The sequence below is a fragment of the Bos taurus genome, chromosome 14 (genome assembly GCF_002263795.3).
Source record: "Bos taurus isolate L1 Dominette 01449 registration number 42190680 breed Hereford chromosome 14, ARS-UCD2.0, whole genome shotgun sequence".
Classification (NCBI taxonomy): domain Eukaryota; kingdom Metazoa; phylum Chordata; class Mammalia; order Artiodactyla; family Bovidae; genus Bos; species Bos taurus.
Window position 1 is genome coordinate 55,165,444 of NC_037341.1, and position 18,925 is coordinate 55,184,368.

At 35.2% G+C, this 18,925-nt stretch overlaps 1 protein-coding gene across 2 annotated transcripts in view; it reads left to right on the plus strand.

The window, feature by feature from the left end:
• Nucleotides 1–15,738, plus strand: part of NUDCD1 (NudC domain containing 1) — a 93,371-nt gene extending 77,633 nt beyond the window's left edge. The window contains exons 8-9 of one of the 2 annotated variants that reach the window (XM_010812118.4): nt 11,092–11,251; nt 13,395–15,735. In XM_010812118.4, coding sequence (XP_010810420.2) covers nt 11,092–11,251; nt 13,395–13,687 — 453 coding nt within the window. In that variant the 3' untranslated portion in view covers nt 13,688–15,735. 2 annotated transcript variants of the gene reach the window in all.
• The last annotated feature ends 3,187 nt before the right edge of the window (nt 15,739–18,925 follow it).

An 18,925-nucleotide genomic window follows, 5' to 3' on the forward strand; every position in this document is an offset into this window, starting at 1 on the left:
TTTGTACATAGTTAGGGTGTGTTGTAGCTTCATTGATTTACAGCTGTCTAACTTTTCCAGCACCACTTGCTGAAGAGATTGTCTTTCTCCTGTTTTATATTCTTACCATTTTTGTTGAAGATTAATTGACCTTATGGATATGGGTTTATTTCTGGGTTCTTTATTCTGTTTCATTGATCTGTAGATCTCTGTTTCTGCCAGTATCAAACTGTTTTGATCACTATAGTTTTCTTGTATTGTCTGAAGTCTGGAAGGGTTATGTCTCCTGCTTTGTTCTTTTTCCTCAGTATTGCTTTGGCAATTGCTGGGGCTTTTATAATTTCATATAAATTTTAGTTTATTTGTTGTAGTTCTGTGAAAAATGTCATGGGTGATTTGATGGGGATTGCACTAAATCTGTAGACTGCTTTGAGTAGTATGTCCACTTTAACAATATTAATTTTTCCAATCCAACAGCAAGATATATCTGTTTCTTTGAATCATCTTCAGTTTCCTTTATTAATGTTTTATAATTTTCAGGGTGTAAGTCTTTCACCTCCTTAGTGAGGCTTTTTCCTAAGTATTTTATTTTGGGGTTGTGATTTTAAAAGATATTTTAAAATTTTTTTCTCTTCCTGATATTTCATTGTTGGTATAAAGAAATGCAACCAATTTTTGTATGTTAATCTTATGTCCTGCTACCTTGCTGAATTCATTTATCAGTTCTAGTAATTTTTTGTGTGGAATCTTTAGAGCTTTCTGTATATAGTACCATGTGATCTGCATATAGTAACAGTTTTACCTCTTCCAATTTAGATACCTTCTATTTCTCTTTCTTGTCTGACTGCTGTGGCTAAGCATTCCAAGAGTAAATAGAATAGAAATGGTGAGAGTGGGTGTCTTTGTCTTGTTACATATTTAAGCTGAAAGCTTTCAGCTTTTCACTGTTAAGTATTATATTGCCGATGGGTTTGTCATAAATAGCTTTTATTATGTTAAGATATATTCCCTCTATACCCACTTTGACAAGAGTTTTTATCATAAATGGATGTTGAATTTTGTCAGATGCTTTCCTTTTCCTGCATCTAATGAGATGACCATGTGGTTTTTGTGTCGTTTTTTGATGATGTGGTTGATATCACGTTGACTGATTTGCAAATGTTGAGCCATCCTTGTGAACTTGGGATGAATCCCACTTAGTTGTGGTGTGTGATCTTTTTTGTGTTGTTGGTTTTTGTTTGCTAGTATTTTGTTGAGAACTTTTGCATCTATATCAGAGATATTGGTCTGTAATTTTCTATTTTAGTGGTATCTTTGTCTGGTTTTGGTGTCAGCATGAGGATGACTTCATAGAATGTCTTTGAGAGTGTTCCCTCCTCTTCAGTTTCTTGGAAGAGTTTGAGAAGGATTAGTAGAAGTTCTTTATATGTTTGGTAGAATTTGCCTGTGAAGCCGTCTGGTCCTAGACTTTCGTTTGCAGAAAGTTTCTTTAGTACAGATTGTATTTCACTTTTGTGATTGGTCTGTTCAAATTGAGTTTTGATGGGCTGTACATTTCTAGAAGATTGTCCATTTCTTCTAGGTTGTCGAATTTGTTGACGTGTAATTGTTCATAGTATTCTTATATGTTTGTTGTCTTTCTGCAGTATCAGTTATATTTCTCCTCTTTCATTTCTTATTTTATGTGGGTTCTCTCTCATTTCTTCTTGGTGAACCTAGCCAGAAGTGTGCCAGTTTTGTTTACTCTTTCAAAGAACCAACTCTTGGTTTTATTAATTTTATTTCTTCTCTGATCTTTATTATTTCCTTCCTTCTGCTGACTTTTGTTTTGTTTGTTCTTGTTCTAATTGTTTTAGGTGGTAAGTTAGGTGGTTTATTTGAGATTTTTCTTGTATTTCTAGGAAGGCCTGTATCTAAGAACCATTCTAATAACTGCTTTTGCTGTATCCCATAGATTTTGTATGGTTGTGTTCTGACTGTCATTTGTCTCAAGGTATTTATTTTCTTTTTAATTTCCACACTGACCCAGGGCTTTTTTAGTAGTATGTTGTTCAGTCTCCATGTAATTTTTTTTTCCTCATTTGTTTTCCCGTGGTTGATTTCTACTTTCATGCCATTGTGGTCAGCAAAGATGCTTGAGATAATTTTTATACTTGTAAATTTGTTGGGTTTTGTACCCTAGTATATGGGCAGTTCTGGAGAATGTTCCATGTCTACTTGAAAAGAATGTGTATTCTGTATTTTTTAGATGTAATATCTTACATCCAAAATATTTTTAGTATCTTTAAAATTGCCAAATTCAGACTTAAATTGAGAAAAGTAGGGAAAACCACTAGACCATCAGGTATGACCTAAATCAAATCCCTTACAATTATACACTGGAAGTGACAAATAGATTCAAGAGATTAGATCTGATAGAGTGCCTGAAGGACTGTGGATGGAGGTTCATGACACTGTACAGGAGGCAGTGATCAAGACCATCCCCAAGAAAAAGAAATGTGAAAAGCAAAATGGTTGTCTGAGGAGGCCTTACCGATAGCTGAGAAGAGAAGAGAAGTGAAAGGCAAAGGAGAAAAGGAAAGATATAAGCATCTGAATGCAGAATAACAAGGAGAGATAACAAAGCCTTCCTCAGTGATCAGTGCAAAGAAACAGAGGAAAACAATAGAATGTGAAAGACTAAAGAAATCTTCAAGAAAATTACAGATACGAAGGGAACATTTCATGCAAAGATAGGAACAATAAAGGACAGAAATGATATGAATCTAACAGAAGCAAAAGATATTAAGAAGAGGTGGCAAGAATACACAGAAGAACTATACAAAAAAGATCATCAAAAAGAACGATACAAAAAAGATAACCACAATGATGTGATCACTTATCTAGAGCCAGACATCCTGGAATGTGAAGTCAAGTGGGCCTTAAGAAGCATCACTATGAACAAAGAAAGCTAATGGAGGTTATGGAATTGCAGCTGAGCTATTTCACATCCTAAAAGATGATTCTGTGAAAGGGCTGCAGTCAGTATGTCAGAAAATCTGGAAAACTCAGCAGTGGCCACAGGACTGGAAAATATCAGTTTTCATTCCAATCCCAAAGAAAGGCAATGCCAAAGAATATTTAAACTACCACACAGTTGTACTCATGTCACACACCAGCAAAGTAATGCTCAAAATTCTCCAAGTCAGGCTTCAACAGTACATGAACCATGAACTTCCAGATGTTCAAGCTGGATTTAGACAAACTAGAGGAACCAGAGATCAGATTGCCAACATCTGTTTGATCATCGAAAAAGCAAGAGAGTTCCAGGAAAACATCTACTTCTGCTTTATTGACTATGCCAAAGCTTTTGACTGTGTGGATCCCAACAAACTGTGGAAAATTCTGAAAGAGATGGGAATACCAGACCACCTGACCTGCCTCCTGAGAAATCTGTATGCAGGTCAAGAAGCAGCAGTTAGAACTGGACATGGAACAACAGACTGGTTCCAAGTCAGCAAGGGAGTGTAGGTCAAGGCTATATGTTGTTACCCTGCTTATTTAACGTCTGTGCAGAGTACATTATGAGAAATGCCAGGCTTGATGAAGCACAAGCTGGAATCAAGATTGACAGGAGAAATATCAATAACCTTAGATACACAGATGACACCACCCTTGTGGCAGAAAGCGAAGAAGAACTAAAGAGCCTCTTGATAAAAGTGAAAGAGGAGAGTGAAAAAGTTGGCTTAAAGCTCAACATTCAGAAAACTAAAATCTTCACATCTGGTCCCATCACTGCATGGCAGATAGGGAAACAGTGGGAACAGAGAGAGATTTTACTCTTTTGGGCTCCAATATCACTGCAGATGGTGACTGCGGCCATGAAATTAAAAGAGATTTGCTCCTTGGAAGAAAAGTTACAACCAACCTAGACAGCATTTTAAAAAGCAGAGACATTACTTTGCCGACAGAGGTCCATCTAGTCAAAGCTATGGGTTTTCTGGTAGTCATGTATGAATGTGAGAGTTGGACTATAAAGAAAACTGAGAGCCAAAGAACTGATGCTTTTGAACTGTGGTGCTGGAGAAGACTATTGAGAGTCCCTTGGACTGCAAGGAGATCAAGCCAGTTGATCCTAAAGGAAATCAGTCCTGAATATTCATTGGAAGGACTGATGCTGAAGCTGAAACTCCAATACTTTGGCCACCTGATGCGAAGAACTGACTCATTGGCAAAGACTCTGATGCTGGGAAAGATTGAAACCAGGAAGAGAAGGGGACGACAGAGGATGAGATGGTTAGATGGCATCACTGACTCGACGGACATGAGTTTGAGCAAGCTCCAGGAGTTGGTGTTTGACAGGGAAGCCCGGTGTGCTGCAGTCCATTGGGTAGCAAAGAGTCAGACATGACTGAGCAACTGAACTGATCTTGATAATATCAATTAACTCTAACTGTTGTTCTGTTGTGTCATTTAGGATATCCGTTGCTTTACTGATTTTCTGTCTAGAAGATCTATACATTGATGTGAGAGGGGTGGTAAAGTTTCCTCAGATCAGATCAGATCAGTTGCTCAGTTGTGTCCAACTCTTTGCGACCCCATGAATCGCAGCACACCAGGCCTCCCTGTCCATCACCAACTCCCGGAGTTCACCCAGAGTCACGTCCATCGAGTCAGTGATGCCACCCAGCCATCTCATCCTCTGTCGTCCCCTTCTCCTCCTGCCCCCAATCCCTCCCAGCATCAGGGTTTTTTTCCAATGAATCAACTCTTCGCATGAGGTGGCCAAAGTACTGGAGTTTCAGCTTTAGCATCATTCCTTCCAAAGAAATCCCAGGGCTGATCTCCTTCAGAATGGACTGGTTGGATCTCCTTGCAGACCAAGGGACTCTCAGGAGTCTTCTCCAACACCACAATTCAAAAGCATCAATTCTTCGGCGCTCAGCCTTCTTCACAGTCCAACTCTCACATCCGTACATGACCACAGGAAAAACCATAGCCTTGACTAGACGGACCTTTGTTGGCAAAGTAATGTCTCTGCTTTTCAATATGCTATCTAGGTTGGTCATAACTTTCCTTCCAAGGAGTAAGCGTCTTTTAATTTCATGGCTGCAGTCACCATCTGTAGTGATTTAGGAGCCCAGAAAAATAAAGTCTGACACTGTTTCCACTGTTTCCCCATCTATTTCCCATGAAGTGATGGGACCAGATGCCATGATCTTCGTTTTCTGAATGTTGAGCTTTAAGCCAACTTTTTCACTCTCCACTTTCACTATTAGGAAACTATAAAAGTTTCCTACTATTGATATTAATGTATTCCCATCAGTTTTCTCTTATGTCTGTTAGTATTTGTTTCCTGTATTTGGGTGTCCCTATATTGGGTGCATATATGCTGACAAGTGTAAAGTTCTCTTCTTGAATTGATCCTGACCCTTTTATCATTATATAGTATCCTTCTTTATATAGTGTGCTTCTTTATGGCTTTTGTTTTAAAATTTGTTTTGCTTGATATAAGTATTGTAACCCTGCTTTCCTATCATTTTTATTTGTATGAAATATCTTTTTCTATCCTCTCACTTTCATTCTTTTTCTTTTGCCCTAAAGTGGGTCTTTTGTATGCAGCATAATGTAGGCTCTTGTTTTCTAACCCAGTCTACCATTCTGTGTCTTTTGATTGGAGCATTCAGTCCACTGAGTGCTGTGTATTTATTGCCATTTTAAACTTTGTTTTCCAGTTGATTCTATGTTTCTTTTTCTTTCCTTTTTCCTTTTAGTGATTTGATGTTTTCATTTTATGGTTGTAGTTCTGTTTTTGGTTTTTGTGAATCTATTGTATGTTTATGATATATGGTTACCCTGTTTTTCAAGTATATAAACTGCTTCCTATAATTTCCCACTGCTTTAAACAGTGGGTTCAAACACATTCTTAAAAAAAAAAGTCTGTCCATACATTTCCTACTGTCCTCGCTCACATTGCCTTTGCCTACCCACGTTTTACCATTTTGATATCTTTTACATCTTTGTTTATGCTTCTGCTCGTCGTTGTGTTTATAATCACTTTCACAAATACATGCTTTTTCCTTTTTGATCTTTATACTGGCTTAAGTGGTTTACTTTCCAGTTGTGATTTCCTGTTTCTTATATCTTCTTGCCTCTTTTCTATTTAGAGAAGACCTTTCGATATTTCTTTTAGGATAGCTTTAGTATTGCTCTACTCTTAGTTTCTGCTTCTCTGAGAAAGTCACTCTGAATGATAATCTTGCTGAGTATTCTAGGTTGCAGATTTTTCCCTTTGAATTGGACATCTTGTTCTTGATTCTTACAGGTTATTGCCCATGCCAAATAATGTCTTATTTCCCTGCTGCTTCAAATTAATGATATGTCTCTTGTTCTTCAAACATTTTCTACTTATGCTTTTATGTTTCTGTAGCATCATACAATAGTACATGTAATTTTAATTGTACCTTTACACTTTTGCACTTCATTTTCATTCACTTAATTAACTTACTAGCAAAATTAGTTTGCTCCAGTTTGTAATCTGATTTTGATTTCCTTTTATTTTTGACAAAATCCTTTAGTCTGGGCTTTTAGAGGTTACAAGGAGCAGAGAAGACCTCTCATTTTCTCAAGTCATAGATATTTATTGGGAACATCTGTGGAGACTACATGGCCTAGTGGAAACAATCTCTTCAGATCTCAGAGAAATAGGCGATCATTCTGTAAACAAATGCCTTTGCAAGTTAGACCTAAAAAAGAGAAGTGAAATTTTGTTTAGGAAAATAGAACACAGTTCTCATGACAAGGTATTCATTTGTCTTGAGAACCAAGTGTCCCTTGCTGTATTGTACTGTGCTGTTATTACCACATCATCATCTTATTTGCTTCTCTGGCTCATACCTGTTACTCACTTTATACTTCATATTATGATTTCTGCTTACTGTAGTCTCTCTGGGTATGTTTTTTGCTTCTCTTCTTTGCTGGCTGTATGAATGTGTTGTTTATTTTTGGCATTTAGACTTAACAAAAGAATATATTGTTTTTGGCCAGCCGTTATTCAGTATGGGAGGCACCTATCCAAAACAAAACACATCTAACCATTTCTTAAGTCATTGGATAAAAGATGGTTTCCTTTTAGTTAATTATCTACCCTTGATTATGTTCAGAGAAGCCTGGATGTGAGATCCTACGGTTTGCCTACTTGGGTATAGGGAACCTTTTGTGGATGTTGAACTATCACTAGTCTGCTCATTGAAAGTGGTTTGCTTTTTTAGGCAAGTTTAAAACAGTAAGCAGGAGACTTCCAATTCAGTCTGGGGTGTAGGAACCTAGAAAGAATGTCATTCCGAATGTAACAATAAGAAAAGCATGGATAATCTGTAAAATCATTACTTAAAAAAAATTTATCAGAGACCTGAGGTTACATGGCAACCAATGAGTTTGAAATAAAGGAAAAACAGGTACCACCAAGAAGAGATTATATAGGAGAGCTGATTCATCTGAACATGGGAAGAAGAAAGGTTTACCGTGTAAGTAGGTAAGAAGAATTCGACAAACCTCTAAAGGCCTAGGGGGGGCTAGCAAGAAGTATAGAACCCATCGGATTCACAGATCCTCTTTATGGACCTTGACCAGAGCCTGATGAGCAAGACTGGGGACAGGGGAAGACAGCAGGAACGCAAGTAGCAAAAGCCTTAAGCAGATGAGGGAGGAACATCAAATCTTAGCATCTTAAGGGCTCAGAAGAATACCCACTGCAGCTGGGGGAAAATAAAAATAATTTTTAAAACACCATCCCTGTGTCTGGGTAGGGGCAGGAAATCAAGAGTAGACTATTAGGATTCTTCTACCACTGAAGATGAGGCAGCACCACTGAAAAGGTCGAATATATATGAGCAGGAAAAAACTAGTGAACTTAAGGATAGAAAAAATTAGAACTGAAACGAAAGAGGGTGGAGGTGGGGTGGGATTAAAAAAACAAACAAAATAGCAGCATCCAAGAACTGTGGGGCAATAATCTAATAGTGTAACATACATCTAGTTGAAATCCCACTTACCAAAATGGACCATATTCTAGGCAATAAAATGTCAAGAAATTTAAAAAAGTAAGAATCAGAGTGTTCTCTGACCATAACAGAATTAAATGAGAATAATAATTCTTTTCCTAGTTGAAGCTTCCATCTTGAACTAGGAGACAAGCAAACTAAATCTAAAGTAAGTAGGAGAAAGAAAACTTACAAAGAGTAGAAATCAGTGAAACTGAAAACCAAAAATAATAAAACAAGTGAAATCATAACCTGATCCTTTGATGAGATCAAAATAGATGATAAAATAGTAGGCATAGGAGCCAAGGAAAAAGACAACACAGATTATACCATATCAGGAATAAAAATGGACACATCAGTACAAGTCCAGAGACACTAATGTGTAATGATGGGATGTTATGAGTAACTATTTTCATATATTTGACAATTTAAGTGAAGCTAATTTCTTGAAAAACAAGCATTACCTCAGTTCACTTAAAAAGAAATAGAAAGCCTTATTAGTTATATCTGTTAAAGAGATTGAATTTACTGCTAGGAACCTTCTGACAAATCTCTAGACCTAGATTACTTCACTGGTATGTTATACCAAATGAAAAAATACCAATTCTGTACAAACTTCCAGAAAATAAAAGAGGAAGAAACCCTTCTCAACTTGTTTTATGAGGCCAATATTACCCCTTTATAGCAAAGATATGGCAAGAAAAGAAAACTGGAAAAAATCAACCAGTATCCCTCATGAATATAGGTGCAGAAGTCCTCAGCAAAACATTAGTAAATGAAATCCATCCGTAAGTAAAAAGGGTAATACATCATGACCAAGTATTACTTAGGCAAGTCAAGGCTGATTCATCAGCATTCAGATATCAATCAACATAAATAAGCATATCATCAGACTAAAGAAGAAAACTATTTGACCATTCTAGTAGATGCAGAAAAAGAATTGACAAAATTTAGCATCCATTAAATTTTTAGCAAACTAGGAGTTGAAGGTAATTGCCTCCTAGAAAAACCTAGATTTAACATCATACTTCTGGTAAAAAAAAAAAAAAAAAAAAAAAACCAGACTGCTTTCCCCTAAGATCAGTAACAGGCCACGGTGTCTGCCGTCGTTACGCCTCATCAGTGTCACACTCGAACTCCGAGCTATTGCAGTGAGGCGAGAAAAAGGAGTAAAAGGTATAAATAATTATCAGGAGATTCCAATAACTACCATGAGAAAAATGAAAACACTTTTTAGATGTTACCTTAAAAGCAGTGTTTATATGCAGTTCTTTCTCTAATAATTCCATTCAAAAGTTGCAATATAAGTTTCTTTTCCTAACGTGGCTGCTGACAATCTAATAAGTATCATACATCTTAAATGGTGTTAACTTTTTTTTTTTTTAGCTGTATGGATTACTGGACTTTAAAATGAATAGGAAGGCTAGACTTTAATATTGAGACTATCACAGTCTCTTACTATATAAAGATAGAAGTCTAAATCATCTGATTTAAAAGGAATGTTTTGTCTCACAGTAAATTATCAGACTAGTTTATTATAATTTGTTTTAAAAACTCCTGAATACTTGGTTTTGAGTATATTTAAAGGATCCAGATCTTATATAAGGGATAATTTGGTCACTTTTGGCGGGACAGATCCTCAAACTATTTGCTGAAACATATGTATCATAGAAAGCTATAAAACTGAAGGCAATAGAAATACACTTGAAACTACAGAAAAAATGGAATTTGATAGTAAAATATGATAAAATGTAACATAAAGGCCAGTTAGTTGGCAGTGACTTTGAAAGTAGACCTTACTTAGCTATTGATTCTCAGGAGCAAAGGGACGCAAAGAGAAGAAATGGTCTGTGAATCCTGTGTGCCCGTCCCCCTTCTGTAGAAAACAAGCACTGCTCCTGCTGCTGCTAAGTCGCTTTCAGTCGTGTCCGACTCTGTGCAACCCCAGAGACGGCAGCCCACCAGGCTTCCCCGTCCCTGGGATTCTCCAGGCAAGAACATTGGAGTGGGTTGCCATTTCCTTCTCCAATGCAAGAAAGTGAAAAGGGAAAGTGAAATCGCTCAGTTGTGTCCGATTCTTAGCGACCCCACAGACTGCAGCCTACCTGGCTCCTCCATCCATGGGATTTTCCAGGCAAGAGTACTGGAATGGGATGCCATTGCCTTCTCCGATTTTATTCTCTAGTCTGCTCTAAAACCCATGGCAACAATTCAGTTTTAATAAGTACTTTGTGTGTTTTGTGTTCTCTACATTTGGTGTGATTTCTGTTATTTAGGCATTTTTAACTCTAGTAAACAGTATTTGTAATGAAAAATAGCACTGTAACTTCTTTCCATTAAGAAAAGTGTTCCTGTAGATGGAATTCAACTATGAGTCTCAACCTGATGAGTTTGTATTAAAATGAATTCCTTTAACCATCAATATTGCCATAAAAGTTTTAACATAATAAACATTCTTTACATTTTACTATAAATAGACAGTATGAAGTTAATAACTGTAAACAGATCTGAAGTTTGAACCCCAGCATTGTGGTTTTTCTGTGTAGCTTAGAACAGGTAACTCATACTCTCTCAAATATCTATAAAGAGAGTAACAGCCTTGTGGGTTATTGAGGTTAATATTTATAATACGCCTGGACATACAGAATGTGCTCATAAATCGTAGTAGCTATCATTCTTGGTAGTTATTATTGTAAGTTAGCATTTGTAAACTTCATATTTGTATTGTGGCTTAAAATATATTCTGCTTATAAAATTGGTGCTTTATATTATGTTTTAAATGAGTTACTAACAGTTGAGAAAATAGTATATATAGTGCAGTGGTTAAGAACATGGACTCTGGATTCAGTGTCAGCTGCATGGCTTATTACCAGACTGACCATGGGCAAGTTAACTGTCCTCAGCTCTAAGATAGACCTAACATTAGCACATTTCTCCCAGGGGCATTAGAAGAGGTAATGAGATTAAGTATGAAAAAAGTTTAGAACACTTGCTGATGTGTAGTTCTGTGTGTCAGTTGTCATCATCATTATTAATTACAATAATTTGTTGTTGAATAAATGATTTTTTTATTTGTCACTTTTAATTGTAGGTGAATCTTGGAAGCAACCAGTACCTTTTCTCTGTCATAGTGGATCCTAAAGAAATGCCCTGCTTCTGTTTGCGCCATGATGTTGATGCCTTGCTCTGGCAGCCACGCTCCAGCAAACAGGATGATATGTGGGAGCATATTGCAACCTTCAATGCTTTAGGTATAAGCAAGCTCTTTGACAACCTTTGACGTTATATCAAAAATTAGTCTTTTTTTTTTTCTAAGTTTCTTTTTTTGGTTTATTTAAATTTGAGCTGTCCTAATTACATTTGGATTGACTGTGCTATAATTTGGTTGCTTGTACATAGTTGATGAATGTTAGTACTTTTGGAACAGTAGGACTAATTTGTTTTTATGTTTGTGTAGAAGATCAACACAGAATAGAAATCAGAGTGTTTATCTAACCACTTGAATCATTCCGATCAATTACTTCCTTATTCCAGCTAAGCTATACAGTATTAGAATATGAACAAGGGGCTTGGCAATACCCTACATGGAACTTGTATTCAGGTTTCTTCAGAGTAGTCTTCAGTAATCATAGAATTGCTCTAAGGTTAAAAAGCACATTAGGAGACATCTTTCATGGCACTTAAGTGTGAAACAGAGCCATTATAATGCAAACACTTAGGGAAAATGGTGATGCAGAAATGAAATTTATTCTGTAGGATAAAAGGGAAATACTGGTAAGGCTTGAAACATTTTGAACTACGTAATTGTAGATTTATGCAGTAATTGATTTAATGTCAAAATACATTAGTATTGTGTGGGAGAAATTTTTTTATATGAATTAACCACAGCTATTGCTTTATTGAAAGGTTATTTTAAACTGCCAGCAGGAAGTAAAACTATGTATTTTAATTGCTATATATGCACAACCCTAATTATAGAAGATATTTTTTCAATTGTCCTTTATAGTTAGTAATATAGGCTGTTAAAGTGGTTAATTCAGACTCCAAATGGATTTTTATGACCTGAAATAGTTTGATTGAATAATGTACCCACATAATTTCTAGCCTTTCTACTAAAATTCCTGATTTTTTAAGTAAGAGGAAAGCTTTATCTTAATTTTCAGATCCTTCTTTTGTATCCATAAATCCTAGTTTAGTGGAATTCTATTATGCTTGAGTTAAATCAACATTATATTAGATATGTAGTCTTGAGATGTTATATACATTAATTTGGCAAGATTAGCCTGGAGAGTTAATTCTAGGCTCTCAAATAGGTGTCTGTATCTTTCTACTTTTTCATCCTCAAGCCCTGCTTAATTTTTAAAAAACCAGCATTGATCTGCCTGTGCTCATGGTTCCTCTGGTCATTCATTGTTTGGTGAGGTCTCAATTTATATTAATGTTATACTTCCTCTCTCAGGTTTAAACATTCATTCAGTAATCATATACCAACCTGAAAATTGCTGATTTATACTTTAGAATATAAAAGCCCTTTTAAGCTCTAAAGATAAATTTTAAAAGATTGTTTTTTCAAAGATTAGTTTTCAAAGGTTATCCTAATGGAATTTTAAAATTAGATATTTGAATTTTCTTTTTGATTTTGTTTTGATCTGAAGGCTGTACTTCTGAGAGGTGAAGTACAACAAATCCTGTTAAAGTGTTGGTGTTGATTATAACTGGGACGACCCAGAGGGATGGTATGAGGAGGGAGGAGGGAGGAGGGTTCAGGATGGGGAACACGTATACCCGTGGCGGATTCATTTTGATATTTGGCAGAACTAATACAATTATGTAAAGTTTAAAAATAAAATAAAAAAAAAAAAAAAAAAACATGAAAGAAAATCTGAGCTCAAAAAACAAAAAAAAATACCACTGATAATCTACAAAGTGAGAATGCATTATGCACACACTCCTGAAATAACTTTGTAATAACATCCTCTAAACATTTTCCCATTTATTTGGTAAGAAAAAAAAAGATACCATAATGCCATCTCTGTGATTGATGTACCGAGTTGTTAAGTTGTCATTTAAAGATATTTTCACATGTGTTTAATGTGTTAGAATTTTTTACTTATTTCTGGAAATTATATGGGAACCATGTTGTGCTTTTCTTGAAAAGATGAATGAAACACTTGTTCTTAGGAATTAGTGCTTTATTTTTGCACCATTTGGGAAAGATTGATTGTGCCTAGTCATTAATGGTTCAGAATGTAACTACTGTTGAATATCTGTGGTGTAAATTTTTAGTCATTTCAATTTGTAATAAAATTAATGAAATAGTAAATGTTAAATCACCATTTTTTCCCTTCTGTTTAATATATAGTTTTTCTTTTTTTGTCTCATATTTCTTGGCAGGCTATGTCCAAGCATCAAAGAGAGACAAAAAATTTTTTGCCTGTGCTCCAAATTACTCCTATGCAGCCCTTTGCGAGTGCCTTCGACGAGTTTTCATCTACCGTCAGCCCACGCCCATGTCTACCGTACTTTACAATAGGAAGGAAGGCAGGCAAGTAGGGCAGGTTGCTAAGCAGCAAGTAGCAAGCCTAGAAACCAATGATCCTATTTTAGGCTTTCAAGCAACAAATGAGAGATTATTTGTCCTCACTACCAAAAACCTCTTTTTAATAAAGGTAAATACGGAAAATTAATTACTCCAACATGTTGGCTTCTCTGTACTGCCAGAGTATTCAATGGTAGCTGGAAGGCTGAGCAGTTTTGCTATAATCTGTTAAGTTTTACTGTGTTAAATAAAATTACCTTGTATGATTTTTTTTAAAGGATATTGGAAATATATTTGCAATTTATGGGTCTATAAAAGCTATAAAATGAAGCTGCAAATTTAGAGAAAACAGCTTCTGTAAAAAAATGTAAAGATAATGTTAGCAAGTATAATTTTTAAAAAACAGGCTAGAATCTCATCTTTTATATGAAAGATGTACAGTTCATTGTTTAAACAAAAATATTTATCATGTACTATGCTGATATAGTTTCTACTTCTATACCAACAGAATAATAGTTAACATGTTCATTCTTGTAATTTTAAATGGACCGAATAGCTGGAGTAGAGGGGGATATATAACAGGTACAGCAGGTCTAATATTGTTAAAGTTTGCTGAAGAGACCTGAGGTGTTTTTTCAAAATAAGTATAGCTTTAACTTTTATAAATCCACTTGGTCTTCCACAGAATAGACAGAGATCATAGGTTCTACAAAGTGTAGCTCTTACCCATTGCCACATAATAAACCACTCCAAAACTCAGTGGTTTAAAAGAGGATATTTTATAATTTTTCATGGTTCAGTGATTTGACTGTCTCTGTTCTGCATGGCCTCTCCTCCTCCAATAAGCTAGACTGTGTTTTTTCCCATAACAGAGAAAACATTACAAGCGAGCAATTCCCTAATGTACAAGAGTTTATCAAGCCTGTACTTGCATCGTATTTGCTCATCTTCAGTTGAACAAAGCAAGTAGCCAAGTTTAGAGTGAGTGTGAGAGGTGAGCATACAAGGGTACAGATAGCAGGTGGAATGATTCACTGGAAGCCATTACTATAACAGTTTACCATGCAAATTAGTTATCCTTGTAGTTCTCCCTGTAGTTCTACAGTTTAAAAAGTAATCCTATTTATACAGTAAATATGTCTTGCCATGAATTTTAGTTTCTTACATTATTTTCTTGGATTTTTTTTTTTGGTGTGCATTTACCTGGGAAATTGTTTACTTTTATACCACTTTTGTATGCTTCTTACATAAGTGTCAAATTAACTTTTATAATAGGAGAATTGAGATTTTAGTATGAGACAGTAAAGAAAAGAGATACAAGATCGGAAACATTTGTCCCTTGCCTACCTAGACAAGTTTTGGCTGGATTAAATTTTAGTGAAAGAAGGAAAAATAAGTTTGAGAGACAGAAAGGGAGGAAAAAAATGGGGATTACATTCATGTTTCAACACTTCGTCAGAATGCATTTTCCTGGAGAGAAGTATAGGGATATTTGATACAAAGGTTGGAAAAGGCCTAAGAACTGGTAGTGACAGTGGAGTCCTGATAGTACTTTGAATACTAGGAAAGAGACAGATTGCTGTCAAGCACCATGAGATCATGAACAGCGGGGGAAAAGAAAATGTATGGCTGGACCAAAAAACAAACTGGTGATATTTCCAGAACTTTTTAGTATCATTGTAAAATTCAGTGAAACAGAAACAAAAGATTATTTAGATGGTGAACTATTAAAAGCTTTTGTTATGTGACAGATTGAAGTTTTCTTTAAAATTTACCTCAAAGATCATAAATACTCTTAAATTTAAGAAAAAGGCAGATTAATGTGGTGCTTAATTAACCATGACTATATATATAAATATATGCAAATTTCCATATGGTAATCAATTTCTTCCCTTTGTATATGTTATTTTTAACATGATTAATGTTGCATTGAAACCTATCAGGATTATTCATCCTAAATATTTTTGCGTATTGGTCTATGTTGAGAGTAATAGGTCTAGAGCAGTGATTCCAAGCCATGTTTTCTCAAAATGTTTCAAGAATTCCACAAATTAAACAAATTTAAACTGTTTTAGTATTTAAATGAAGTATATACAAGTGCTATGAATGTAGTACCTTGTGTTTTATTGATTTTACTATAAATTATAAATGGGAATTTTATAAACTATGATAGTAATAAAATTTTTGTTTTTCATATGGAGTCATTTAACAGTATTCATTATATCAACATGTTTAGTAGGCATCAGCTGTGTATGAAAACATATTCTCAGTGCTAAGAATAATACAGTGTTAAGTTAAAAACAAAGTCTAGTGATTTCTAGGTGAAGTTTCTCTTTGAGTAAAAAAGTAGGTGGGAGATTTGTGGAGCTGTTGTATTTGAAAGACGTTTAACCAGGGATGGAACTCATACAAGAACGGACAAAATTTGAGTTGCCAGTGGAAAGGGTCAGAAAGAGGATAATAAAGTCAAGAAATTAACCAAAGAAAAGGATCATAAGAGACTACTATGAACAATTTATAACACCGACAACTTTGTAACATAGAAAATGTATAAATTCCTAGAAACATATAACCTACCAAGACTGAATCATGAGGAAATAGAAAATCTGAACAGACTATTTACTAGTAGAGAGTTATCCAGAACCTCCCAACAAAAGACCAGGACCAGATGACTTCACTGATGAATTCTGGTGAACATTTAAAGAGTTAATTCTACCCAGATTCTTCCAAAAAGTAGAAGAGGAGGGAACCCATCTAAACTAATTTGAGATGGCCAGCACTACCCTGATACGAGAACTATACCAGGATACCACAAATAAAGAAACTTAGAGGCCAGTATCCATGGTGAACATAGATACAAAAATCTTAATAAAATACTAGCAAACCAAATTCAGCAATACATCAAGTGGGATTTATTCCAGAGATGTCAGGGTGATTCAGTATCTGCTCATCAGTGTGATCCATCACTTTAATTTAATGAAGGATAAAAATTATACAGTTAATAGATACAGAAAAAGCATTTGACAAATTTCAACATCCATTTATGATAAAAATTCTCAACAAAGTGGGTTTAGAGGGAACATACCTCAACATGATAAAGGCCATATTTGACAAGCCTACAGCTAACATCATACTTGATGGTAAAAAAAATTTTTTCTGCTAAGGTCAGGAATAAGACAAGGATGCCTACTCTTAACACTTTTATTCAACATAATATTGGAAATCCTACCCATAGCAATTAGGTGAAAGAAAAGGCATCCGAGTTGGAAAGGAAGAAGTAAAACTGTTACTGTCTACAGATGCCTTGATAAAGACTCCACCAAAAAAACACTTAGATCCAATGACTTTGGTACAGTTGCAAATAGAAAAATCAATATACAAAAATCTGTTGAGTTTCTGTACACTAATAACTATCAGAGAAATAAGATAATCCCACTTGCAATTACATTTAAAAAGAATAAAGTATTACAAATAAATTTAGCTAAGGAGATGAAAGACCTGTACACTGGAAACTGTAAGACATTAATGAACAAAATTGATAAAGACACAAATAAATACAAAGGTATCACATGCTTGTGGATTGTAAGCAGTTGCTACTCAAAGCGATCTATAGCTTTAATTCAATCCCTATTAAAGTTCTAATGGGATTTTTCACAAAAATAGAGCCAACCTGAAATTTATATGGAACCGCAAAAAGCCAGAGCACTCAACACATCATTGACTGGAGATGTATTAATGTGGTTTTAGAGAGTGATGGGATTAACATTATTGTGCAAAGTTGTTAGAGCTTAAAATTGATCAAGGGTTCATTATACGGTCACATTTTGCTCCGTTAGGTTTTTGTTCCAGTCTAGCATACAGTATAAACATAAAATTTTCAGAATTGACACAATGCAAAATTTTGTGTGCAGAATTTTAAGTGAATTTTATGCAGATGTCATCCGAGCAGCATACATACTAGTGTTTCAGAAGATGATAGCTCTTCACAATATAGTTCTGATTCAGACAATGTGAACATTAGACCAACAAAATGACAAAAAACTTTAGTGATTGATTCTGATACGGAAAGTAAAAACACTCTCACAGTGTTGGAGAGTGCTCCTCTGCTTTTGTAGAAGAGTAGATTAAAGACATTTTACAAAAATTAGAAAACTTTACAGGTGTCAGGTGTAACTATTGAATGTAATAACCCCAAAAGTGTTAGTGAAATAAAATTACTTTTTGGTCAGCTAAAATAAAAATCACCGGCCACAGGTGTTAGTTTTTGCAAAAATTCCCTGGTCAGTAATGAATTATGACAAACAGAGGTGGAGGCATCATGCTCCCTGATTTCAAACTGTGTTAAAAAGCTGTGGTAATCATAATAGTATCATATTGACATAAAAACAGAAACAAAGATCAATGAAACAGACTAGAGAGCCCAGAAATAAGCCCACCCATATATGGTCAACTAATTTACAACAAAAGAGCCAAAAATATACAAAGGGGAAAGGATAGTTTCTTCAGTAAATGGTTTTGGCAAAACTGGATATTCACATTCACTGTCTTACACTATACACAGTAGCTCAAGACAGACTAAAGTCTTGAATATAAGATCTGAAACTATAAAAATCCTGGAAGAAAACATAAGTACTCAGCTCCTTGACTTCAAGTCTCAGCGATGGGGTTTTTTTTTTTTTTTGGATCTGACACCAAAATCAAAGGCCACAAAAGCAAAAATAAACCAGTGGAATAGCATAAAACTAAAAAGCTTCTGCGGAATAAAAGATACCATCAATACAATGAAAAAGCAACCTACTGAATGGGAGAAAATATTTGCAAATCATGTATCTGATAAGGAGTTAATATCCAAAATAACTTACACAACTCAAAAGTAAAAAATTCAATTAAAAAATGAGCAGACGATCTGAATATATTTCAAAAGAAGACATACAAATGGTCAATAGATACATGAAAAGGAGTTCAGTGTCACTAATCATCAGGGAAATGCAAATCAAGACCATTATGAGCTATCACCTCACACCTATCGGAATGGCTATTATCAAAAAGACAGGAAATAAGTATCCATAAGGAAGCAGAGAAAAGGGAACTCTAGCGCACTGTTGGTGGAAATGTGTTAGTGCAGCCACTATGAAAAGCAACATGGAGGCTCCTCAATCAAAAGTAGAACTTCCATATAATCCAGCAAATCTACTTGTGGGTATTTTTCTGAAGGAAACAAAAACTAACTCAAAAAGATACATACCCACATGTTCGATCAAAAACGACAGAATAATCTGTGTTCATTTCCAAGGCAAACCATTCAACATCACAGTAATCCAAATCTATGCCCCAACCACTGATGCCAAAGAAGCTGAAGTTGATCAGTTCAGTGAAGACCCACAAG